This window comes from Pteronotus mesoamericanus, unplaced genomic scaffold (genome assembly GCF_021234165.1).
Source record: "Pteronotus mesoamericanus isolate MK-2021 breed Mesoamerican mustached bat unplaced genomic scaffold, CSHL_Meso_final contig_221, whole genome shotgun sequence".
In the NCBI taxonomy this organism is placed as follows: Eukaryota; Metazoa; Chordata; class Mammalia; order Chiroptera; family Mormoopidae; genus Pteronotus; species Pteronotus mesoamericanus.
The window spans coordinates 10440058-10467032 of record NW_026555092.1 but is presented as its reverse complement, the minus strand read 5'-3'; the positions used below and the strand labels follow the sequence as shown (position 1 = coordinate 10467032).

Here is a 26975-nt window from a genome sequence, read left to right as displayed (position 1 = left end):
GACCTTTGTTACCGGAGTCACTGGGCCCAGGAGTCCTTGTCTCCCAGTCTCCCAGAATTGGTGACACAGCCTAGAAGCCCACCCATCAGGTTAGGACTAGGCGGCACCGAGGCAGCCTTGGCCATGGCATTGTGGCCAACTGGAACAGCCTTCTGCTGTGACAGGATTGAAGGAGACTGGCCACGTCTGGTCCACTTCCTCTGGGGCAGCCTTCTGCCCACACATCGATCTTGCCACCGTAGAGCCTTTGCTGCAGTATGGGGTCCTCCCCCCCCCCTTTTAGTTTTCACTCATGTCCCCGTGTTTTTCTCTGACTTCAGTACTTACTAAAAGGCACAGAAATACCAATAAGGCAATGCTATGTTTTATTTGATCTATCGACCACAGCGACCTGAATCTATATTGTCTGTCATGCCAAGAATGTTTTGACCTTCTAAAAGGCAATGAGTCCTTTCTAAACCAGAGCCAAGCAAGCAACGTAGACCCTTCCACAATCAAAGTTCTGGAACCAGGGAGTTCCAGGCCATTAAGTTGCCATCAGAATATGACTAGCCTCGAAGCCCTTGCAGCAAGGGAAGGGGAGGAGCAGCGATCCAACAGCTGTCATGAGAGGCAGTAGAGTGAGGGTGCTGGAGCCAGAATGCCTGAGTTCTGCTCCTTGATAGCTGTGTGACCTTAAATCTGTTGCTTAACCTTTCTGTGCCTCTGTCTTCTCACCTGCTAACTGGAGGTTATAATAGAATCTGACTAATCGGGTGGCGGTATTAGATGAGTCAGTACATATGAGATAGTTAGAACAGCGCTGGCATGAAGTAAGTGCTTATATGCTATCTGTTGTTCCCAGGTACTTTATACTGTGTCTCTTAATTTTATTCTACAACAACCTCAGAAACAGATTTTTGGTTCCTTACTATGCAGAAGAAGAAATGGCATCTCCGATGTATAATAAATACATTATCCAGGACGTTGGAGCTGGTAAGCGACAGGGATAGGTTTTTGAAGTGGAGATCTCTGGCTCCACCTCCCACGTCACCTCTGGGGATCCGGACCAGTCCCCGTCATGGCCGGCCTGGTGTCCCGGAATCGTACACCCTCTGCTGGGTCCCTCGGCACCCACCTGACTTTCAGTTACCCTGGAATCACAGTTCCGCTTCCTAACTATAACTCTCCCCTGAACCTTAGTGTTATGATTTCTGCCCACTGTCACAATGAAGGGGCCGGCCGAAAAGGAGGACCGTAGCCCCTGAGGGCTGACGCCTGGTCGAGCACGCGCAGGGAGACCACAGTGTTGCTGGGACGGGCCCGGCACCCGCACCTCGACCTTGATGCCCTCCTGTCGAACAGAAACTTCAGTGCCAGGCAAGACCAATTCATAATCATGCCTGAACTCAGATCAAAAACAAGAACACCAGCAAACTGCAAAAGTGACCACATATTCCTCGCTTTGCACCTTGGCTAATATGAGCGACAGCTGCTCTTTACCCATGACAACTGTAGTCTTGCTTTATTCTTCCCACCTTCTGGATGAAATTTATCAAGAACCCAACCATAGAATTACACCTACTTCCTGACAGCATCCAATCCAGAGCAAAGTTCCTCTTCTTTAAACCCTCCCCCAAATCACCTACTACAAGCCCAGATCTTACGGTAAGTTCTTTCCAGCACCCGCCAAGCCGCCCCACAGTTCCCTGCTGTGTGCGTTCACCCCTGTTGCCCCGAGCCAATAATCCAAACTTGGATCAGCTACAGCTGGATCCCTGGTGGTCTTTGGCTCTGGGGGGATGGGTGGGTGTTGACCCTGCCTTCTGGAATTAAATGCGATGCTGCCTGGACAGCACTTAGAAATAGGACCTGGTACACTATAAGTGCCCAGTGCACACTAGCAGTTAGCGTTAAATTTATTACAAAAAATGCCCCCGTCCCGTGGCCAGTGCTGCTAGGCACCCATCAACCGTCACTGACCAGCCCCTTTCAGAAATCTGTGCAGATGCCTCTCGGACGTGCCCCAGCACTGCGGCGTGCCCCGTCGCGTGTCACGGACCTCTGCTCCACACCGCAGACCCCACGCCCGGGAAGAGCGCTGTCGCTCATGGCATTCGGGGCCGCGATGTGCCCTGTAGGGCCCCCCGTTGGAGGGCATCCTCTCAGGGTGGGAGAGAGGCCAGGCCAGCAGAGGAGTGACAACCAGGCAGCAGCACCCCCTTTCCATTCCCTGGCAGAGCAGATGCTCTGCCAATGGAATTTCCCTCCCCTACTTGCAGATTCTTCCCCACAAATGTACTTGCAGCTGCACCGGCGAGGGGCAGCCCCGGGGACCGCAGAGTTCTTCCATGCCCACTGCTGCTAATTGCAGATAATGCATTTAAAAATACAGAGCTGCATCTGTACATTGCAACATGGGTATCGAGGAATTTACGTGGCTTATAATGACAGGGGGTGCGGGGAGGAAAACGCCTGTTCTGTCTGCAGGCCAGAGGCACAGCTGTGAGCAGAGAGCTGGAGGTGTGGTTTCTGGCACCCAAGAAATTCTCTGGGTGCCAGCCAAGCCCTTCCTCGGAGGTGCCAAGGGATAGATCCAGGTATTTCTCTGGAAATACCACGTTACATAAGCAGCCGAGCACAGAGTCTATGTCTCAGTGCCCAGGAGTCCTTCGGACCCAACTCTGCAAAGCCCCTGAGAGACGGGGACCGCCTGCCGCCAAGTGCAGGACAGGAGGCACAGGTGCCTCTCCTTTTCCAGCAAGCATGCGCCGAGCACCGAGCACCTAGCCTAGAGTCTCAGTTCCTTTTCTGTAAAATGGGGTGTTCAAAGTGCATGCCTGATTGGATTTGTTGTTGTTGTTGTTAAATAAGATAGGAAGAGGCAAATCGCCTCAAGCCATCCTAGGCAAGGCATAGGCATTCAATAAAAGTTTGCTACAACAGCCTCCCATTATCCATGGTTTTGCTTTCTGTGGTTTCAGTTACCCACTGTCTGTCATGGTCCAAACATATTAAATGGTAAACTCCAGAAATAAACAATTCATAAGTTTTAAACGGCACACCGTGCTGAATAGCATGATGAAACCTCACACTGTCCCTCTCCATCCCACCCAAGGTGGGAATCATCTTTGTCCAGCATCTGCCTGCCGTACGCGCTACCTGCCGGATAGTTACTTAGCACCCCACTTGGTTATCAGATCGACTGTCGCAATATCATAGTGCTCATATTTAGGTGACCCTTACATTTTACTTAATAAGGGCCCAAAGTACGGGGTAGTTATGCTGCAAGTCGAAGAGAAGCCGTGTAGTGCTTGTTAAGTATGTGAGAGGTCAACAGTGCACTAATGCTGTGTCACAGTGCCTGTGTCATTTGCCCCATTTCATCTCAGTATGTGGGCGCCTTATCATCTTACATCATCACAAGAAGTGTGAGTTCAGTACACCAAGATACGTTAGGGGAGAGAGACCACAGTCACATAGCTTTTATTACAGTATATTGCTGCAATTGTTCTATTTTGTTATTAGTTGCTGTTGTTAATCTCTTACTGTGCTTGTTTACAATTTAAGTGTTATTACAGGTATGTTTATGTAGAAAAACACAGTATATAGCGTTCAGCACAATCTGTGGTTTCAGGCATCCACTAGGGTTCTTAGAAGGTATCCCCTGGGGGTAAGGGGCAGAAGGGCTATTGCATTGTTATTTTACTTCACGTCAAACATTATATTTTATTTTAAGGCTTCGGGGATAAATCAGGCAAGGCCTCTGCCCTACTCAGGTCAGGGTGATAAACGATAAGACTGTGATATTCAGCAAGATGGCAATATGGGAGCATAGAGGGGGGCAGGAGGAGGAAAGAGGGCTTCCTGGAGGAAGGGACACCAGACCTGAGTCCTGTAGGACAGGTGGAAGTTCAGCAAACCTAAAAGGTAGGAAGTTTGATCCCAGCCTGGAGAAGCATGTGGAGGACAGCGTTGGAATATGGTGTTTCTGGGTAGGGGAGCAATACTGGATAGCAGGACCTTAGGGTAGGTGTCCTAAGTATCTATCACTGTTACAAACTCCCCCAAAGTGAATGGCTTGAAGCATCTGATTATCTTACATTTTGTGTGTTAGGAGCCTGTGTAGAGCTTAGCTGGCGTCTCTGGCGTAGGGTTTCTCTCAGGGCTGCAGTGAAGGCGTCTGCCAGGGCTGCAGTCACCCGAAAGCTCAGCCGGGGAAAGGAGTCCCCCGAGCCTGTTCACATGGTTGGGGAAGGACCGAGTTTCTCAGTGCTACCAACTAGTTCCTCTCCGTAGGACCCCTTTCAGCATGGCTGTTCACTTCAGCAGAGAGAGAGAGACAATGAGACAAGAACCACAGTCTTGTAGAACCTCATCTTGGAGTGACAGCCCATCCCTTCTGTTGCATTTTATTTGTGAGAAGCAAGTCACCAAATCCAGCCCACACACAAGGGGAGGGGAGGGTGTACAGGGGCATCACTATCAGGAGACAAAGATCATTCCGGTCCTTTCTGAAGGTGCCTACCACACAGTTTGCCCTCGGGCCCCTGAAGATTAATGTCCCATCAACTTGCAAAATGCAGTCATCCCTCCAAAGATCCACCAAAATCTCATCCTGTGATAGTATCAGCGCAGCATCCAGAATCTCCTGATCTCAGTCAGGTTCCAGGGTGGATGAGGCTCTTGGGTCTCATTTTTTAAATACAGGTTCTAGAATGTTGTTCCTCTGGATCTGTAGACGTGTGGACCTAAAGAGACGAGTTATGTGCCCAGACACACACCTAAAATACAGAGCTGGGATAGGCATGGGGTAACAGCTATAGACATTCCTACCCAAAAGGAAGGAAAATGTGAGGCTTGAGGGAGTCCCTTCATCCATGAGAATTCTGAAACCCATCCAGGAAAACACTAGAAGTTTTTTGATTTGTTTCAAAATCTGAAAGTAATTCTCTATGACTCTTAGCTCCACCTTCTGAGCTCTTGGTTCCTCCCTCTGAGTCATTCTTCTTTTTCCATGAACGCATCCTTTTTTCATGAACGTGAATGCCTGTTTGAAGCCGATTTTCCCTCAGTCTGCTTTCCACTGACCGTACAGGGTGTCTGTCCACTAACCTCCTTTTATTTTGTGTTGTCTCTGTCCCTGTCAGGCCAAGATGACAGTGTTTCTTCTGATAATAGGTTTTCTCAAAAACTTTGTGGGTCTTCTAGGCATCTCATTGAGATTCACTGTCACCCAAAAGCCACACCCACAAATTTCTTCAAACTAAACCATTGTCTACCTTGGGCTCCTGCTAAGGTGGCCAAGGGACAATGCTCTAATGCTTCCCAGAGGCCCTACTGGTGGACCTAGAGGATTTGGAGGCCCACTCTAATCTCCTTAAAGGGCCTATGTGTGACTGAATAATACTACGATCCCTTGATCTTCCTGAGTCTTAACCAAAATCTACACAGTCTCACCTCAGCTTTATCTCAAAACCACTTTTTCCTGATAGTGCTCAAAAAACACTTTTTAAACTTTAAGAAACTGAGGATTTTCAAAACTATCAAGGCCTGACTCCTTTTTATTTAACAATCTTTCCTTCAATTTATATCTCTTTCCACGTTAAGTAGCAGGAAGAAACCTGGCAGTCCCTTCAGCCCTTAGCTTGGACATCGCCTTAGCTAGATCTCTCAGTTTATTGGGCACGTGCCTGTTCCCCGCAGAACTGCAGATGACAGTGTCACTAAGCTTCCAGCTGCCACATAATGAGGGCCCCCTTCTTTCAGTTTTCTGTAGCATGTTCCTTGTTTCCTCTGAGCCTTCACTCGCCATGTGCTTGAAGTCCGGCTTTCTCTAACAAGCCCCTCAGTATACTCTCAGCTCCTCCCCACTGCCTGGCTCCCAAACCATCTCACACATTTTTAGATATTTTTCATGACACCATCCTTCTCTTGGCACCAAAATCTGTATTCATTATCTATTTTGGTTTGTAACAAATTACCCCAAACCTGAGTTTGGCACGAAACAACAACTCTACTGGGCCAGGGATCAGGCACAGCTTAGCTGGGCTATCACAGGGCTTCAGTGAGGGTGTCCCCCGGAGCTGAGGAGGGATCCACCTCCGAGCAACTCTTGGTCGTCGGCAAGATTCAGCTCCTTGCCGACTCCATGACGGAGGGCCTAAGTTCATCGCTGGGTGCTGGCCAGAAGCCACCCTCAGTTCCTTGCCACATGAGCCTCTCCATAGGGCAGCTTTCAACATGTCAAACTGCTTAGAGCGAGCAAGCGAGAGAAGAGGAAGAGAGTGAGAGTGTTACAGCCTAGTCGCTTCCGAAGAATAGACATCCTATCGCTTTTGCCCTGTTCTGTCCATTGAAAGTAAGTCACTAGGTCCAGCCCTCACTCTTTACAAGGGCGTGAGGACCAGGAACTGGGGATCACTGGGAGCGATTTCAGAAGCGGAGTGTGGGCGACAATGCAAGTGGCAAAGTGGCAACGGCCTGATTATGCCATGTCAGACTCCCATAGGTGATGGCAACCATGGAAACATTTCACTGTCAAAGGGGAGGAGTCTCGAAACATCACTCAGCCAGCCAGGGCAGAGACAGGATTGGAAAGGGAGTGACAGAGAGGGAGAGATGCTGCACGGAAATCGTCACAAGGGAACGGCCACAGGAGGACGCTCATTGTGTCGCTGCTGATCTGACCCAGAGGTCAAGGCCAGCCTGGGGGGGTCACATGGCCCCCTCTGGGCCTTTCGGCCATGCTCTTTCTCCTGTTTCTACTGCTTCTGGAGTGTGGTTCTCGCCTCCTGTACACCATCCTTGAAACCCGGGGCAGGGACCCCGCCCATGGGGCCCTTCTTGCGCACCAGGCCTCATTTCCAATGATGCCCCAGGCATTTCGGTTATTCTCTCACACACATGAGAGTGTGATTAGAGGTGCGTGACAGGACCAAAGCGAGCCCTTGCCTTTGTGACTTCACCCTCATGATCTCACCCTTTCCATGGACCTGATTCTCAGCCTTAAAGGTTCAAAAACTGGACTTCTTTGTTTTCAAAGAAGTGTGATGCTTCAGTGGAGGCTGAACTCAGTTGTAAGATTCCAGTGTTGCTGTGTGGCCCAGCACTAACTGATTGTTTGCAACTGGGATCATCTTCTCTTTTGGAATATGAGGGAACTCCAATAAATAAATACGTTTCTTCCCCTGTCAAGTTGAGAATCAACTGGCAGGTGCAGGAGAAAGACAGATGAGGATCAGCCTGCCACCTTTACTACCGAGGAACCAATTGAAGAGCAGAGCTGAACACATTCTGCAGCGGGAGGGAAGGGGGGAGGTGGGAAGTGTAGGGGGTGGGGAGGCAGAAGAGCACGGTCTACTCCTCCTCCCAGACTCACCAGCCAGATGAGCTGGGCCTCCTCTCCGGAGTGAGCACTGCAAGAAGGAGAGAGAGAATTCCCTGGTGGTCCTGGGACTGGGAGCATCAGGATCACCTGGGAACTTTTAGAAACGCAGAGTGTAGGGGCCACTCCCAGAAAAGTTGAATCAGACAAGGCAGGGAGCCCAGCAACCTGTGTTTTCCTAAGCTTGGTGGTGACGCAAATGCAGGCTCAGAGTTGAGAACCACTGGTCAAGCGGTAGCTGTTCCACATGGAAATATGAGACCTTGGAAGAAAAGTCCCCCTGGAATATTCTGCCACCCATGCCCGCCTTTCCCTCCAATTCTTGGGAAGATGAGTCATAGGGCGAGAAGTTCCCACATTTGATTGCTAGCTTACAGCTGCACCAGGAAATACCAGGGAGAGTCTCCTCTCCAAAAGGGAAGAATGCCTTGGGTTTGGTGTTTGCTAGCCATACCTCTTTCTCTCACAGACCTTGGAGGGACTAGCCTCCCCTTGCTGGCATTTGATAGTCTTGAAGACCCGAAAATGGAAGTCAGGATGGAAGCACATGGCGTTCGTGCTCCGGGGCTCCCCGCTGCACTCAGGTTTCCAGATAAACTCCCTGACGAGGCTGGCCCCTCTCCGGCCCCTTCTCATCAGCACCTCACACGTCCAGTCACTCTGGCCTCCCTTCTGTCCCTTCAATATGCCAAGCTTGCTCCTGCCTCAGGACCTTTGCACTTGCTGTCCTGCTGCTTGAAGTACCCTTTTCTCAGCCCCTGACATGCCTGGCTCCTTGTCCTCTAAATCCAAACCCAAATGTCATCTTCCCTGACCACCCATTGAAGGCACCCTCAACCCCACTTATCACTGTCTAGCTCATTGCCCTGGTTTATTTTCTTCAGAATACCTGACACTCTCCAAAAATGACCTGGTGTGTTTATTTTGTTGACTTATTTTTTTGTCGCTTCCTCGCCAGAATGTAAGAGATCAGAGACCTTGCTGTATCCGTAGCATCAAAACAGTTCCTGGTATATTGCAGGCCTAAGATTTCCATAAATATTTGTTGAATAAATGAATAGATGAATGAATTAAGGAACCCAGGAAAAGGCTGTAGGTGAGAAGGATCAGAGCGGAGTGATTTAGGCCAAAGCCTCTGCTTCCCTCCCCCGACGAGCAGGGGCGCTCGGGCCCGACCGACCGAGCAGGTCTGCAATGCTGGCACCACACCAGGTTTTCCACCTGCCTCTCCCGTCCCCCGGTATCTTAAGCCTAGGCTCCCCCTTCCTCTCCCCCTCCTTCCCTGCCTCCCCCTTCACTGTCATTACATTACAGTCATTAGAAGCCAGCAGATTCGCACCCTCCTGTCGGCTTTTTCATAAAGAAATATTAATGGAGTTATTTTTCAGCAGGGGCTCTGAAAACTGTTGTCAAAACTCTGACTTGGCCACCCACATCCACATAATTAATCACACAGGAAACCAGAAAGGGGCGGCATCGGGGCTGGGGCCCAGCTGTGTGGGGGCCCTCTTCCCAGGGAGGAGTGCGGGCAACACACAGCCGCTGCCCGCCAAGAGGCCACGGGTCAGGTTGGAAACAAGACGACCTAACTAGAACCACCTCCAAGTAATCCAAGTCAGGGTTGAATTCGGACCGGGGCGGCAGGCGGCAGGGTTGGGAAGCAGGTGCGGAGGCTGCCTCCAACTTCAAGCATTTGGTAAAAAAGGAAAGGCAATTAAACAGGTAGGACAGAGTCTGCAGGGGAGAAATATAGTTAAAGATAGTCTTTTCTAGAAATAGAAGGAAGCTGGCATTTATTGAGTATTGTATTAGTTATCTGTAGCTGGGCAACAGATGACCCAAAACTTACAGCTTCAAACAACACCCGTTATCTCACTGTTTCTGAGGGGTCAGGGCTCCAGTGACAGCTCATCTGGGTCCATTGCTTGAGGTCCCACAAGGCTGACGTCACGGCATCAGCCCGGGCTAAGTCCTCACCTGGAGCTCTGCTGAGAAAAGGCCTGCTTCCCCACTTAGGTGGCAGCTGCAGTACTCAGTTCTTTGTCGTTGTAGAACTCAGACATTCTGCTTTTAACTGACAGCTGGTCTGAGGCCACCCTCAGCTCCGAGAGACCTCCCACAGTTCCTTTCTATGTGGCTTCCCCAGCTTGGCCACTTAACTGGTCAAGCCAACAAGGAGAATCTCTAGAGCAAATCGGTCGGCAAGATGGAGTTTTATATATCATCACATAATCAGAGAAGTCACATCCCATCATCCTTGCCTTACTCTATCGGTCAGAAGCAACTCACAGATTCTACCCACATTTAATGGGAGGGGATCCTACAGTGAGGGGGTGGGGAGTGAAGGAACCATGGGACGGCCGCCCTAGAGTGTCTCCCACAGTCCCTATTATGTGTTAAGAGCTATGGCAAATACTTTTGCATGTGTTACATCATTTAATTACTCAAACAATCTGTAAGGCAGGCATCACCACCCTCATTGCATAGACAAGAAACCCGACACACAGGAATGAGAACTTGTCCAGGTCCTGTGAAAGATAAGATGGGAACAACTTGTATCATGGTACCAAAGTAACCTGTGCAAGCTCAGGGTCTGAAGGGTCAGCATCTTTATAATGAGGAACAGGGCCTGAGGGAGGCAGGGGAAGGGGAGAGGGTTATAGCTCTCATGAGATCAGGATGAAAAGGTGTGGGTTACACCTTAAGAAAGAAAACTGGGAACACTTACGTCTGATGATCTCTGTTTTCTCAATGAAGCAGAAAATGAGGGCATCTCCTGAGAGGGTAAGGGTTAGGCTAGAGGGAAGCAGAGCCAAGTTGAAACAGCGGCTGTGGGGAATTGGGACGGAAACCTTGCCAGCCTGACAACAGGTTACCAAGTAGCACAGAGCTACTTCCTCCGGAAAGACTTAAGTAGTTGCCTTGGTGGGTGGTACCCATCCCGCCCCCACCATTGTGTATAGTCTTCACTTTCCTCATCCTGCCTTTCAGGGCAGTGGTTCATGCCCACATCCACCGTTCTCTTCAGAAGGAAAGTTCTCGCCAGGCAGGAAACTAACAGGAGCCCCTGTCAGACTTCCTGGCACCCGGCACAGTCTGGCACATGGGAGTCCTCCATAATCCAGGGAGTCCTGCCTGATTCTAGACCTGAATTTGTAAGTGACTCCACCATAGTACCTGTCATCTTCTAAAGGCTCACCTAGTTTTAAAAGGTTTTTTAAAAATAGTATTTTTACTTTTGAAAGTAAAAGTGCATTTCAAACAGCAGAGTACAAAGTTTAAGTCTATCATGGAATGAGGGTAAGAGGTGGAACTAGGGAGGCGTCACATGCATAATCTGGTGACAAAAGAAAAAAGGAGTCTGTTTGATGTCAAGAAGTCAAGAGTCATTTCCAATTGTTCTATGTGAATCTATGTTGATTGGTATGTAACGCTGCCCACAGTATATTGTGCCTGAAAACTAGTTACAGTGCAGACAGACACAGAATAATCACACTGGTATAGTTTCCAGTTTTGACTCTTCTAAGTGGCAGAAAACTTAACTCAAACCTTCTTAGCCAAAACCTGAAACGTGCAGACCCATCTTCAGTGAAAAGTTCAAGCACATGCTCTGATGCCAAAGGGACTAACGTTTTGGCCCAAGAATGAGCCACACAGCTGCCATCAGCCCCCAGGGCTGCATGGGCTCTAGGAACCCTTGCGTAAGTCCTGAGTTCCACTCTGGTTGGACCAGCTTGAGTCACAAGCTCTTCACCAAACCAATCACTGAGGCAAGGGGACGCCATAGCATCAGACCTGCGTTGGGGTCGAGTCAGGGCGCTGTGAGCAAGAGGAAAAGGAACGGATACCAGGTGGTGAGAAAGGCAACAAAGCTTTGTGTGCTGTGCCTCCATCCCCAGAGAAATGACTGCGTGGGTGCCCACCGAAATGTCCACGGGGTTTTCTCCAACTTCTAGGACTTGGGGCGGAGCCCGGCAAGGTGCTCCTCTGCTAGTCGGGAGCACCGCTGGAGTCGCACTCCGGAGGGCCCACCTGCACTCCAGGTTCCTGACCTCCTTGGTAAGGGTGGCGGGACAAGTGTTCATATACCTGGCCTTGAGTATGACCATGGCCCTGCACAAAGCCTTCCAACCTGGATAACCACCTGGAACTGGTTGCTCCTGCCTTCATGGCTCCTAGCTTCTTTACACCTGGAGACTGCCACCCCAGCCACCCAAACCAAGCCTTGTAGCTACTGACCACACGCAACCCTTTGGAGTCAGTTCCCCCTTCTCTCCAAGCCACCCCTTCCCGAGGATCATTTTCCGAACCTCCATCTCAACTCCACCAAGCCACTCACTTCCCCAAAGCAGCAGCAATGGCCACTCTAACACCACACATGAGCCCTGGGACAGGCAGTACATTTGAGTGGCCTTTTATTTCTAATTGGATCCACCAGCTGTGGCTGACTCAGTTTGCCCACACCCTCTGCGCTGCTTCCTCGCCAACCCTCGGAGATTCTTCCTGGCCTTGCACTGTGCGCGGTAGGCTTTCAGCTCCTCTTGGTACTTGGCTCTCAGGAGAGCTGCTCGTTGTTCATACGGCTGCTTCTCCACGTCAGCTTTTGCAGCCCACATCTTCCCCGAGGCCTTTGCCACCTGCACCACCGACCAGGTCGGATTCTCCCTCTTCAGCTGGGCATAGTGGTCTTTGCAGAAGAGTAGGAAGGATGATGGAGGCCGCCTGGGTGCCTGGGGGTCCCGCTTTCTCCGTTTCTTCTTCTTCTTGCCAACATAATTCATCATCTCTTCCTGGTAACGGGCTTTGTCGAGCTTGGCCAGGGCTTCGTATTTGGACTTCTCGTGCTTTGAGATAGACCTCCATTTTTCTGAACACTTTCTAGAGAACTCTTTAAAGCCAAGAAAGGTATTTGGCTGCTGCTCCTTAAACTTGTTTCTGTAATTCAGTAAAAAGTGGATGTAAGAAGAGACATTAACCTTGGGCCTGATTTGGATTTCTTTTGCCATGTTCATGAGGTCATTTTTTTTTTTTTCTGGATCCAGTAACTTGGACAGCAGAGACTTTTGTCCCCACACTCCAGGAGCAATCTAGAAGGTGCTCTGCTTGCGGTGAATTTTTCGCTCTGTAAGAGCTGCAATCAAGGGTCAGCCTTTTCAGTGGCAGTGACATTATTGGGTCAGAGGAGGAGATTGTGACATCACTCACAAAGCTGGCCACTCCTGGTATTTGCATACTGGTACATTGGTTGGCTACTTGGTGGCCAGCTTGTGCTTCTCATGAAAGATGGAGGTTCTTCTGGAGAAAGCTGTGGAGCAGCTACTTTGCCGGGAATATTTCTCCTTGGTTTCCAGTAGGCAGTGGGCTTTTCTCAACTACAGGAGCTTTCGGTTTCTCAGATGCAGTAACAAACCTCGGGGTCTGCCTTCCAAAGACAGCCTGGAAGTGACGAACGCGTGGAGGTGGAAGGCTCCTGAGCCACCGTGATCAAATGGGAAGTCTTTCTGTTCTCCTTGAATGGTGGCAGCTCGCACTGTAAAAAGAGTTTAGTAGTAACTCTAAAAATAATCAGGTGTGACAGCTGGGATTCCGTTCCTGCCAGGACAAAGTTGTCTGATTTAAAACCCGAGCACTTGGATTGTAAGTCCAAAGTCTTCATTTCTCTGAAGGAATTTTGGGGGGAGGGGAGAAGGAGGGAAAATCTTGAGATTCTCCTAATGGCACTTGAGTCCTTGAAAAGGAAATCTAATCCTTAGTTTACGAGGGGGCCTCATCTCAGTGGTCCCCATTTCTTGGGGTTAGAGACAAGGGTCTAACATCTACACTCCAAAAAGGTAGCTTCTGACCTGTAAAAGCATTTGCAAATATCCCACCAGTTTTCCAACTGGAAGAAAAAGAAAAGACAGAGTGTCCTTTATCGACCTTTGGACACTGGGGCGCTTGTATGGTAAAGGAGTTAATACAAGTTATCATAGCTCCAAATTTGCAGGACTAGGAAATCGAGCCTCATTAACATAAAAATTCACCTGTTCAATATAAAACGGCCACTAAGTGGATTTGGACTCCTTTGCCCGACTCAAGACTCTGCTTCCTCCAGAGAGTCCAGCTATATGGCCTCAGCAGCTGAGCTTGACAGAGAAACCTGCCCAAGACTAGAGCACGTTTAGAATGTTGGCCCAGTCCATTCCCAAGGCCCCAAGCTTGACATCAACTTCCATCTTGTGTGAGACGGAAACTCATTTAGAGTTCCAGTCCCAAATTCTAGCCCCAGTCCTGCCGAGAGGGGGCAGGCTACCTAAGCCAGCCCCTTTCTTGCCATGAGCCTGTGATTTCTCATCTATAAAATCAGTGCTGTGGACTGGCCAGGAAAGACCCTCCAGGTGACATGCTGCAGTTCTGTGTCTGGATCTGGGGGCCTGTGAGACACCAGATGCCCGCCAAAGGAGGCCTAGGCTTAGTGGAGAGCGGGGAGGGGCCTGGCCAGTGAGGACGAATTACTCTGAGGACATTCATCAGCCCAGGTAGCTTTTCTTATGCTGGTTCTTCCTCCCAAGGGGCCAGAGGTTAGCTCACCTGTGTGTTAGGCCTGAGCTGGGCTGCAAAGATGAATGGGTCTCAGCTTCTTCCTGAGAAAGAAGGAGGGGCTGCGAGGAGGAATTTGGCTAACCGTCTCTGCCTATTAATCAGACCCTGCTCAGACTCCCAGAAAAATCCAGCAGCTTATCTAGGCCTCTGTTCTGTGCCTCTGTTCATGACCTTCCCCCCTCTCACAAGGATAAGATCCAGGAAGATTAACCCCATGATAACCATGTAGAACCCAGCAGATCTAAGAAGAGAAAGTGGTAGGAGGTAGTAAAAGGTGAGAGCTACGGCAGCCCTTTTTTGTTCAGGCCACCTTGCTAACGTGGAGGGATGAAGCAGCGGAGTTCTTTGTCTGACGCTGCAGGAGGGTAAAGAACACCTGGCTTTCTGAAACAGTGCTGTGTGTGCTGATATCCGAGGTGTGCCCGCCACGCCCCCCACCCCAGGCCCCTTTCCAACCCTGCTCTCTGCCCATACGCTGATCCATGTGGACCACCTCAGTGGATCCTGTGTCCTCTGACTTCCATTTGTTTGGCCAGCGGGAACCCCAACAGGAGATGAGGAAGGGAGGAAGGTGAGAGCAAGGCATTTATTCTCCTGGCTCCCTCCCCACAAGCTCACCCGGAGCTGGCTCTCTGGACGGAAAGCCTCGGCTTCTTCTTAAACCATCCTCTCTAAAGGACTAGCTCCTTCCTGTTCAGCAGTTGCTCCCACTGCTTGCCCGCTCCTGCAAGGGTGGTAAGAGCTCTGCTGTTACTAACCTCGGAGGACTCTGGTCTCCCTTGTGTCTTTCCCACACCTTGTCCTTCCCTTTGTAAATAGCCTCTTTATTAAACACTCGTTGAATTCATCTAATTTAAGTGGCCATCTGTTTTCTGCTGGGACCCTGATCAACGTGCCATGTTTCTAGCCTTCCGCTCTGAACAGCCGTGGAGGTGGAGAGACAAAGTGTGGGTGTGAGTCCAAGCTAGGTAGGAGGGTATTGAGCTTCTAGATACCCAAGAGCTGGGCAGTCACACCGCCTGGGGTGGTCTGCGTGGGCAGGAGGGCAGTGGCAGGACAAGGCCAGAGGGCCCAGGAAGTGTCTAACATCCTCTGCACTATGAGATGACCTGTAGGCAGCGGCATTGCTTCCAAGAGCCAGATAAAAACTATTCAGGTTTTGCAGGCTGCACAGTTGCAGTTGCAAGTACCCAACCCTGCCACGATAGCTCAGAAGTAGCCATAGATAATACGGAACAGATGAGCGTGACAGCGTCCCAATAAAGCTTTGCAAAAATAGACAATGTGCGGTAGTTCATAGATCTGCCAACCCCATCCAGAGAGGGGAGTTCTGTATTTTCAGGCTTTCGATTGCAGTCTACAATGGGAAATACCTTTTACATCATGACCCATTTAGGCACATGCGTGCTGCATCATAATATTTCCATAATGTTCAATTTATGTCAGCCTCTGTTCTAAGTATGTTACCTATATCAATTGATTTAGTCTTCCTAAGAGCCCTGGGTATAGGGATGGGGTGCTATTTTTCCTCCCATTGTAAAGATAAAGGTCTCTCAGCACAGAGAGCTTACAGAAACAAAAGTTTTTCGAAACCCCCATTCTCTTTTCTATTCTATTCTGTTGTAGTCTCCTCTACTTTATTTTGTCATTTAAAATAACAGCCCACAGACTGATCTCATGGATTAATTTGAAAAACACTGTCTAGACAAGCTGGAAGGGAGCTCCCCTTTACTTGGTGATAAAATGAAATGAAAAGCAGAACATGGCCTTTGGAGCCAGACAGACATGAGTTCAAATTCTAGCTTCACCCCTTACTAGCTGGGTAACCTTGGGCAGGTCTATCTGATTATGACCTAATCTGTACAAAGCAGTGAACTGATGATAAAAGTGAGGATTAACTAATTGAAGTGATGGGAATAAAAGCCCCTGACACTCCCCCTCCCCCTGCAGTGTAGGCTGGATCAGGGAGGGACTTGCTGCTAATGACTAGAGTATGAAGAAAGACAGATTGTATCTTTACAGTGGAGAAGCCAAAGCAATCAAAGTCAACATAAGTGATAAGCCATGTTAACATCACATCTTCCCTTTCTATGATGTCATTAACAAGAACATCTCACCTCGGTGGTATTCTTCCCCCAAATCCATAAACCCTGGTCTAAGCATGAGAAAATAATAGACAAATCCAAGTTAAGGGACATTCTAGAAAACACTTGACCCATGTAAAGTGTCAAGGTCTTGAGAAAACAAGGAAAGCCTGAGATACAGACACAGATTAGCGGAGACTAAGCAGACATGGTAACTAAAGGTAATAAGAAATGCTGGAATGGATCCTGAAACAAACAAACAAACAGACAGACAGACAAAAAGGTGGGGGGAGTTAATGGAAAAGCTGGGGAAATCTGAACAAACTCTTCCATAGAGGTAATAGCACTGTACCAATGTTGATATCTTAGTTTTGCTACGTATGTCCTGGTTCCATAAGATGCTAATATTAAGGGAAGCTGGGTGAGAGTTATTCAGGAAATTTCTGTACTATCTTTGCAACTCTATTCTCATTTCAAAATCGTAAGACTTTTTAAAAATCTCCCCAGCCGGCAGTACTGTGCACTGAGAGTGAGACTGCCTTCTCTTAACTCTTCTCCTTCAGGGTGCACAGGGCAGATTTTACCCTCAACTGCAGTACCATTTGCTCTGGGTATCTCTTCTGTCACAGTGCTTCTCGAGCTTGGAGGCATGCTGGACTGCCTGAGAAGCTTTTAAAAATCCCAGTGCTCAAGCTGGAGCAACAACAAGAGCAAAGTTCCTGGCCCAGGCATGTAATAAAAGCTTCAAAGCTTCCTCCCTCCCCTCCTGCTCCTCCTGTGGGGTGGGAATCAATGGCTGCACGTGCCCTCTGAGCAAGGGGTCTGTGTGAGGGAGAACAATGACTCCACACGGACATCCACATCCTGGACCCTGGAGTCAGTGGGTATGTTACCTTCCACAGCAGAAGGAACTTGCAGACATGATTATGTTAAAGATTTTGAGATGGGAAGATTATCCTGGATTATCCAGGTGGGCCTGATGTAATCTCAGGGGTCCTTGTAAGAAGAAACAGGACTATCAGAGTTAAAGATGGAGATGTGATGACCGATGCAGAGGGTCAGAGTCTGAAAGAGATTTGAAGGTGTTGCACTGCTGGCTTTGAGGACGAAAAGACCACAAGCCATGAAATGAGGCTGCCACTGGAAGCTGGGACAGGCAAGCAAATGGATTCCCCCTACAGCCTCCAGAGGAAGTGCAACCCTGCTGACACTTTGACCTTGGCCTAATGATACTCATTTTGGACTTCTACCCCCCAGAATTGTTAAGATAATAAATCTGTATTGTGCCGTGGCTGGTGTGGCTCAGTAGACTGAGTGCCAGCCTATGATCCAAAGGACTGCCAGTACGACACCCAGTCAGGGCACATGCCTGCGCTGTATGCCTGCGCTGTAGGCCAGGTCCCCAGTGCGGGGTTCACAAGAGGCAACCACACGTCGATGTTTCTGTCCCTCTCTTTCTGCCTCCTTTCCCCTCTCTCTAAAAATAAATAAATAAATAAATCTTCTTTTTTTTTTTTTTTTTTAAAGATAAATCTGTGTTGTCTCAAGAACAGTATCAAGCCACTAAATGTGTAGTAATTCGTTTAAATGGCCACAGGAAGAAAACACAGTATCTTTCTCATCCAACTGGTGGTCTGTAACTTTTCCTGTGCTATTCTGAATCCTTGCTTCTGTCAGTAAAGGTGAAAAATTTACTCCACTGCTTATTGGATGCGTTGAGGGGACAGGGAGCACGACCTCTTCAATTTTACACTCTTCTTTACTCACTCATTGACTCATTATATCACTAATTCACTCTTGTGTATCAATTAACTCATTTATATATTCTTTCTGTCCAGTCATTGACTCATTCACCACTCCTTGACACATGCACATGCACCCCCACCTCAGTCAGCAGCTGTGAGTTCCTGGAGCAGTGTGGCTAATTTTTTTGATGACCGGTGATAAGCAGTTTTTAAGGGATGCAGGCGTCCTAGAAAAGAAGGTGGCACTGCAGAGAGGTACCTGAAATTTTCTGGAAGCCAAACTGGGGAGGAACGCAAAGTCATAAGCAGCAGACTTGGGCTCTTCGGCACGGACCTCAAGCCAAGCACTGCGCTCAATCACATGTGACCATGATATTGTAATAAAAATGATGGCAGTGCTTTAATCTATCATCTTTAGAAGCCTAGAGAGAGATGAGCTTATCTAAGGTCACACAGTGGTGAGTGGCAGAGACAGGCCTCCAATTTAGGTTGGTTTGACACCCAAGGCCGCTTGTTCAGCCTCTCCTGGTCGTCCAGGAACTCGCTTGGCTGGGGTCAGGGAAACGAGGAAGTCGGAAAGGAATAAAGCTGCATATTGCAAGAAGTCAGGCAGGAGACTATGGTGTCCAAACCTCAACACTTCGGGGATTCAGGGGAGGCTTCTCATCTAGATTGATCCTTATTCCAGATGGATCTGCTCAAGTTGGCCCCAGGTCACAGGATGCCCTGAGCCCAGCAGGTAGGCTGATTTGCATGGTCCACAGAACCACACCAGCCTCTGCAGGGACACAGGGAGCCTTCGGGTCCACTCCTAAGAACAGACCCTGACCAAAGCTGGCTGAGGTGTCAGCACCCAGCCCAATGGACCAGGGGACAGCTGCAGAGGAAATGAGACAGATGATGAGGCACAAGAATGGGATCAGCATGGCGGGGACCAAGTAGGCCTACTTACCTCTGGAAGGATGCAGTGAAAAGGGAAAAGATGGGATCTAGAGCCAGACCAAGAGTGGGGAGAGGACCCCCCAGTGAGCCGGGCATACCTCTCGCAGGCCTTGACGAAACCACTCCCTTACACCCCCGAGTAGGAAGAGTGGACTCTAATCATCCAGTCTGTCCCCCTGCCTCTTTCAGCCACAGTGGCCTGCTTTTATTTGTCTGCTTAGCACCCCTCCCTTCCTTTGAGCACATTCCTACTTTTGAAGAACTGTCCCTAAACATGTCATGGGGTTCTAGTAGACGCCCATGCCTTTGGCCCCCAAAATGGGGCACATCTCCCAGTCAGACAAATCAGAGGCCTTTTGTGACTTCTTTCTAACGGGAACCAAGGGAAGAAATCCTCTTCTCTGCTGATGAAGGCGAGAGGGTGAATCTGGGAGCCCCTCAGGGCGGGCATGGCTCCAGCCCCGAGCAACCACCATTTGCAGGGGAGAGAAGGAAGCCAACAGACAGAGTACAGCAGAGACAGGTGCTGAGAGAGGGGCCTCCTGGCACCTGAGTCCCTGGTTCCAGTCATCCCTGGAGTTCTAGTTGTCCCAGCCACAGCCTTGCTCCTCCTGCGGTTTGGCTGCAGCCGCCAATAGTTCATTCTGGATTCCAGGCTGATTTGATCTGGATTTCTGCCACTGGAAACCAAACATATACAACATTAACCCAGATGTGATGGGCATGAGAGATAGGAGAGGGCAGGAGCTCTCCTCGCCCCCGCTTTCTGCTTCCCTCCTTCCCGGCCCCTTCCTCTCCCCCTCCTTGTTGTTGCTCCACTGTACTGATGGCTGGATCTGGTTTATCATAGTTCAGGATGTAGTGTATTATAGATGGTGGGTATACAACACTGGGACATCGTGGGCCCTCAATAATAATGGCAAACGCTTTTTGAGCATTTGCTATGTGCCAGGCACTGTACTGGGAGCTTTTATAGCCATTATCTCACTTAAACCTCATGGGCAGCTCTGTGTCGTGGGGGCTGTTGTTATCCTTATTAAATAGATGGGGAGGCTGACTCCCAATGCACGCCCATTACTTGCCCAAAGTGAGGCAGCTGTTAAGTTTAGAGCTGAGACTTGAGCCCAGGCAGGCTCCTTCCAGGGCCCATGTGCTTAATACTTAGCCTGGACTGCTTTCTGTTCAGTAAATGTTATTCCCTTTACCCATGAATTTTCGTGAGATATGACATGACCAAGAATTGTGGCCACTGTGTTTTGAAGCCTTAACATGAATCTATAAGCATTGGTGCATCATCTTTAATTGTCAGAATCACATTCTGAGATACACACTGGGGACAGAGAGCTCAGAGAGGTGAGGCCACCTCCCCAAGGTCATAGAGCAATGGATCAGAATCCAGCTCCACCTGACTCTGGGACACCTTACTCACTGACCTCAGCATCTCTGAGATGTTTTAGCCCCTCCATTCTCTAGCCGACAAGAAGCTTCACTCTCACAGCCAGGGATTCGGAGCTGCCGGGCTCCCAGGCGGGGCTGGTTCTCTGCTTCCTGGAGGGAGACAGGGAGCATCGACGATGCTCAAACTCTGAATGGCAGTCAGGTGGCTGGCAAAGGCTGCGTGGGAGGCTCCTCGATAAGACATGTGCAGACATTGCCTTTGGAGGAAAAGTAGTATCCAAATGTGACCCTTGAAGGCCTCTGTGAGGCGTGCCAGGCCACCCTCCCTGGAATGGGCAGGCCCCTTCTCCGAGTCACGTTAACAGCGACAGCAGAAGATGGGCAAGGCTGAGTGAGCAGGTGCTGGTGGAGACCAGGCTGGGGCCGCATCAGGGAGGGACAAAGGTGGCTGCCGAGGGTACTGGCTACTCCGGGTGCCACAGAGTGCCCTGTCCTTTCACCCCCATGCTGTTCTGTCACTAGAGGAGATACAGGTGTCCTTACTTTCTCAGGAAAACCTAGGCTACTCTAGAGTCCACTTAAGCCCTGTATGCTCTGGAGAGTAGGGTTCAAGGCACTGACAAGATGCCATCCCCTTTCTTCTCAGACCTAAGCAAGGAGGGAAAGTACGTCGCATGTGTGAGGCACTGTGTGTCAGGCAGCGTTCTGAACACATGAATGCAGCTGTGCTGCACAGATGAGGAAACTAAGACTGAGAAAAGCTATGGCACATGCCCACATTTATACAGCTAGTAAACGGTGGAGCCCAGATTCAAATATAGGACTTTGTGATTCCAGAGGCCCAGCTCTTCTCCCTTGACCTCCTTAAACTTATTGCCTTTTTCTCTTCAATTTTTAAAAGATTATTTGTTTGTTTGTTTGTTTGTTTGTTTATAGAGAGAGGGGAAGGGAAGGAGAAAGAGAGGGGGAGAAACACCCACATGTGGTTGCCTCTCGTGCGCCCCTTCCTGGGGACCTGATCCACAACTCAGGCATGTGCCCTGACTGAGGATCGAACAAGTGACCCTTTAGTTAGCAGGCCAATACTCAGTCCACTGAGCCACACCAACCAGGGCTTAAACCTATTGCCTTAAACAAGACAGGTAATGAACCAGATAGGTGGCATCTCTATCTAGACAGAGACCTGAGCCAAGAAAGGGAGAGGGTAATGTGGAGTGTAAGTGCCCTGGCGACCAGGCTCCTAAGGCCTGCACCCTGTTCCTGGACCCAGCCTGATGGAGGTAGGGAAGCTTAAGCATCTCAGGGCATGATCTCCAGGCTGGATCTCAGGTCTAACCCATAGTACCAGACTCGGATGCAGCAATGGGCAGCTGAGGGTCCAGTAGCTAGTCAGGGCCAAGGCTGTTCTTAGATTCTGTCCCAGTCAGAATAGAATAGGACCTGGAGGAGGACAAATGTACAAGGTGCAGGACATCATCTAAGAATGAAGTGGGGTGGGAGGGGCATGGGGCAGGCAGTAAGAGAAGTAGGAGAAGTAATGCTGGGACATTTTTTCTGCAAACCTTTGGGCCTACGGGGCCTTCTCTTCATAAAGTGAGTGCACAGCCCTCTTGGCTGACTGGTCCCACTTGGATCACATGACCCTGACCCCAATCAAACAGCTGTGTCCTGAGGGTTTCAGGAGCTGTGGGTTGAGGCAGAAGGAGACTCACCTTCTAGCAGGGGTATCCAACCCGCGGCCCAGAATGTCTGAATGCAGCCCAGCACAAAATCATAAATTTACTTAAAACTGGTTTTTTTGTTTGTTTGTTTTGTGTGTGTGTGTGTGTGTGTGTGTGTGTGTGTGTGTGTGTGTGTGTTCATCAGCTTTCATTAGGGCTTATGTATTTATTGTGTGGCCCAAGACAAACTTCTTCCAGTGTGGCCCAGAGATGCCAAAAGTTTAGACACCACTGTAAGGCTTCTAGCACTCAGGAAGCAGTGGAAGTGCCTGATGTAGTCCTGAGGATGGAAGAGGAGAGAGCTGGGCATCCCCTGCAATGTTGTTGGAGGTCCTCCACAAGCCACCTCCCCCACAGCGTGGCACCTGGCACCAGACCCAAAACACGCTGTCCACTTCAGCACCACGGACAGAGCCCCTCTCAGAGGCAGGAACTGCCTCGCCCAGCCAACCTTGCAGGGAGAGCAGCTGAGCTGGGGAATGGGAGGAACTAACACCCCAAGCCACTCTCCAGACCTTCTCAATGTGACATCCCCAGGTCATGAGTGATGACACCCTCATCCCACCTGACAGCAAACAGAGCCAGGAGCGCTCCAGGTACAGCCCAGCTCAGACACATGCCTTCAGGGTGCAGTAAATCTGAGAGGGAGAAGCGTTTACCTTGGAGCTAACAATGAGATGCTCATGAAAGAGCCCTGCTAATTTGTTGAGTTTATTGAGTTGCTGCTGGGGAAGGAACGTTTGCTCACATTATCAGACTCCACTGGTGCAATGCTAGGGATAGTCATCATGAGAAGGGTCCCTCCCAAAACATACCAGCAGCTGCCACATGAATGGGAAGCACTGCAAGGGCTGAGGGACCAAGGGGGTGGGGCAGCATGTCTTCATGGGAAACCCAGTGTGGCCTTCAAAGCCCTGCCTTCTGTCTCCAGGCTCACTTACTCATCTGCCTTTCCCCACATATGCCTTCTGCTTCCACCAGCAGGATCTCATCCACTTGTCCATTCATTCACGCATTTCTCTCTCCAGTATTTACTGAGCCCTTTCTTTGTGTCAGGCACCCTGCAAGTTACTAAAAAAGAACTGAGCAACAAAGAAACAGCTCCTGTCTCCAGAGAGCTCACACTTCAGTGGGTGAGGCAGACCCCTGAACAGTGCTTGGTGAGCCAAGCATCATGGGTAGAGAAAGGGCAGGGAGTCCAGAGATACACGGGAGAAGCCAACTTCTTGGAGCCAAAGGCTATAAAATCACACCTGAAGGATGTGCAGGAAGTAGCTAGAAAAAGGGTGGGTATGGATCAAAGTGGACAGGGAGGACTTGGCAAGGAGGTGAGTCCTTGACCTTTGGAGACATTCAGAACAGATTTTTGACTGACCATTCATCAAGAATGCTGTAGTTGGGATTCATACATTAGACCTTGAAGACCTCAGAAAACCTTCTCAAATAAGATTTTGAGTTTAGCTGGTTTCCTCTCTCCTGATGGCAAATTAGAACAGGTGCCCCACTATTGAAAGCAAGAGAATGTTATTCACCCATTCAGTCATTCAAAAACATGTATATGCTTAACCGTTGCCACGAAAACAGCTCTCTGGAGTAGCTGGCACTCCCACGGCCTTGATAGATTCCCTGACGGATGCCGGCGGTACTCTAAGCACAGCTGCCTGCAGGCCGCCGCCCACCCCCGCCCCCCCATGCCTGTGCACTCCCTGCTCCCACCAGCTGAGTCTTGCTCTTTCTGAGAATCAGATGGGTTTGTTGCCAACTCTCTTGGTGCCAGTCATACTTGTTATTGTAATTATGTGATTTAAATTAAAACATCACATAAAATGATGAAATATGAGTGTGAAAGGAAATATAGTTGCATCTATGGAAACTAAATTGAATGCTTTGAAATGGCTCCACGAAGGGGAAGCTCTGGAAAGAATCGCTTCCTAAATATTAGGTATGAGTGACTGAGACAGCTGTACCCACTAAGTCAGTTCTCTAGGGATAGGGACCAGGTCTGTCTTGTTCACCCTCACGTCCCCAGTGCCTAGCACAATGCCTGGCACATTGTAGGTGCTCCATAAGTATTTGACTGGATGAGCTGTAGCAAAATTGGAAAGGGTAATGATGCATTATGGTGTAGTTTGTGTAAGACAGATAACGCAGAGAATGAACCCATGGTTGAAGGAAGGCCTCGCTCCTGCATTAAATGGATTGGCAAATATATGTACATTTAAGTATTTTATAATGAAGTGATTAAACAATGTATGCATATTTTATTATTCCTTACAAAAAACTTTTATTTTACCAACCATCTACAACTACATCATCAGAAAGTCTTCTATGGTAAGTGTCAGTAAAATCTTTCCATAAAGGGCAAGATAAATATTTTTGGCTTTGTAGGTTATAGTTTCTGTCACAACGACTCAGCTCTGCCATTGTAGCATGAAAGCAGACAACATGTAAACAAATGAGCATGGCTGTGATCCAGTGAAACTTCATTTACAAGGAGCCAGCACACAGTAGTTGGCCAACCCCTGTTCTGTGGAAGTGATTTGTTCTGTGTGCCAGGCACTGTGCTGTGCTGCTGGATATACCGAGAGAAGATCCTATTCCTGCTCTTACGGAGCTCGCCTTGTGGACAAGACAAAGGTCAAGTCAAAAGATGATTACAGTTTGATATGCCCAGTACAGTGGCAGGAGCGTGTCTGTGCTGCAAAGGGGACACTGGAGGAAGAGCTCCTCCTGGGGGGAGGGTGAGTGGGTGGGGTGGAATGCAAGGGGAGGGAAAGGTGGAGAAAAGGAGACGTTTGTTTAGGTTTAGGAGATCAGTGATATTTTCCCAGGTAGTCAGGTAAGGCAACAGGAAAGGGCATTCCGGGTAGGGGGAATAGCATATGGGAAGGCATGGAGACATGCAAGTAGCTGGAGTCAAAGTGGGTGTCACTGCAGAGGGACGGGATTAAAAAGCTTGACTTGATCCTAGAGCCAGTGGGCCTTCACTGCTGGGTTCCCAGCAAGGCAGGGATTTGATCGAATCCCCCAGGTGGGGCTGGAGGTAGACGACAGATCAGGAGGCCGCTGCTGTAGTCCAGGTGAGAAACAATGAGGTGTGAAGAAGAGAAGACTTGGCCATGGGCGGCAAGCGGGGGAAGGGCAGGGAGGCGCGCAGGAGGGTGCTTGAGCTGGGGGACGGTGAGGATGGTGAGGATTAGGAGGACAGGGAGCCCTAGGAGCAGGAATGATTGGGGGGGAACTTCGTTTTGTTCCAAGCAGAACAAGCAACCTCACACACGTAGAATAAGTAGGTAGCCAGGAGTCGAATCTTCATCGGATGCTCCGGTCTCGAGCTGTCTGCACGAGTGAGACAGGCAGGCACTTCTGGGAACGGGAGCTTTGGGAGGCCAAAAGGCCTCTTTTCAAAGACAAGGCTAGAGACTGGGAGATTCCAGCATCCCGCATTTCAAAATTACTTGCTTTGATCTGAGGCATTCCCCCTGTTCCTGAAAAATATATGCCAGCACAGATTTGTTTGGGAAAAGGCTTTACCTTGACGTAAGAGTCCTAGGAATTTGGCTAAGTGAAAACAGATACTGAAATCATTTGTGATGAAAAAGGGTGTCAGGGCTGAGTTAACAAAAGCTTATTTCAGTGATGAAAGGTAGCGTGGGTGGCAGGGAGCAGGAGTTGGCTGCCAACCAAAGCCTTGGTACCCTTTGGCCATCCCCAGGACATTTCCAGAAGGTTTCCCTGGTTGTATCATGGTGTCCTTTCCATTCCCGAGGGAGGAGGTCAGTGGGCAGGTGGGAAGGAAAGAAGGCTTGGGAGTAGAGATAGGGTGGTGAACACCTCCCGTATTTCATATTCTCCTTGGGGGTGGAGGGCTGGTCTGTGCTCGGCCCTGGGGTGCAGAGATGCTCCAACTCTGAATCTCGTCCAGGCAGTGCACATAAATTAGATAAGAGATAAAGACCACAGGACGTGATCTGGGAACACAGAAGCCAGATGCTATTGACCGACAGTGGAGGCTGCAGAGAGAAGGGGACATGGCAGCTGAATCCCATAGGTCACAGGCCTCGCAGGGACTCCCCATATCTAGGGAACCAGAGTGGCAGGGGCCACCAGCCAATACAGTGCTTTGTACGTAATAGGTGCTTCATGAGTAAGCACAGGAATGAATGCTCTCCTGAGGACGTCAGTTTTCAGGAACGCTGCGATTTAAACCAAGATTCCCTAACACTCCTCTCCCTCAGCTTACAAGACAGCAGTTCACTGCAGAGTCACCGTTGTGATCGTGTGGAGGTGGCTCTCAGCACCCCAGCATCCCGACTGTAGGTCACTTAAGAAGAAATGCCTTCCCTGAAGTCGGCTCTGAGCTCTGCTGTTACCAGGAGGAGAGCTTAGAGCCTTCTGCAGAGGAACTCAAGGCCACTTTTTCCATCATCAGCTACACGCAGTAAAGGGAGGGATTTTTTTAATCCTCCCCAAGCCAGATTCCATTAATGAAGCCCCATTTAACAGAAGTCAATTTACCAAAAAGAAAAAAAAATTGAGTGTAATTGCTTAAATACATTTTATGTTGTACCGCAATAGCAATTTCCTGGGTGAACTTGGAATTCCCCAGGCCCCCCAGAGTGAAATTAATGTGGACAGAAAGGTTTGAAGGAGAGAGTCTCTCTTTGTGTTTCTCTCCTTTAATTATGATTCTAAGAGGGAACAAAATTAAAGAGGATCCTGCGGGGAGGAGGAGGGGAACACAGGAACAGAATGGAATTCAGCCTAAAGTGTTCTGCTGCCTTCCTTCATGCCTCCATGTATGTGCCAGTATAATGCCGTGACTGAGTACATAGGCTCTGAGCACGATGGTCTGGGTTTGAATCCCACCTCTGCCAATTAGTAACTGTGTGATCTTGAACAAGTTACCTAACCTCTCTGTGCAGCCGGTGGTACATTGGGGAAGGGCATAAAAAGCAAGGGCAAAAGCAGAAAAGCACAAAAAAAGCAGCATGTGTCCCAGTTCACATGGCTGAAGAATGGGATGTGTACAGTGTGTACGCGCGTGCATGCATGCATGAGTGCTCAGGGCGCACAGGCAAGTGGGAGTCAGACCAGGAATGCTTTACTAGGAAGGTGGCATTTGATCAAAGGCTTG

General features: G+C 49.4%; 2 protein-coding genes across 2 annotated transcripts in view; one reads left to right on the top strand and one right to left on the bottom strand.

Annotated features, from left to right (window-relative positions):
* CSMD2 (CUB and Sushi multiple domains 2) overlaps nt 1-26975 on the top strand; it is a 547845-nt gene that overhangs the window by 234387 nt on the left and 286483 nt on the right. The window lies entirely within an intron of this gene.
* On the bottom strand, nt 11788-12378 carry HMGB4 (high mobility group box 4). Its single transcript, XM_054571942.1, has one exon. The coding sequence runs from the start codon at nt 12376-12378 to the stop codon at nt 11788-11790; it is 591 nt and encodes a 196-aa protein (XP_054427917.1).

Excerpts from the sequence above, each read along its gene's own strand:
- HMGB4 (XM_054571942.1), bottom strand. The coding sequence starts at position 12,378 with ATGAACATGGCAAAAGAAATCCAAATCAGGCCCAAGGTTAATGTCTCT.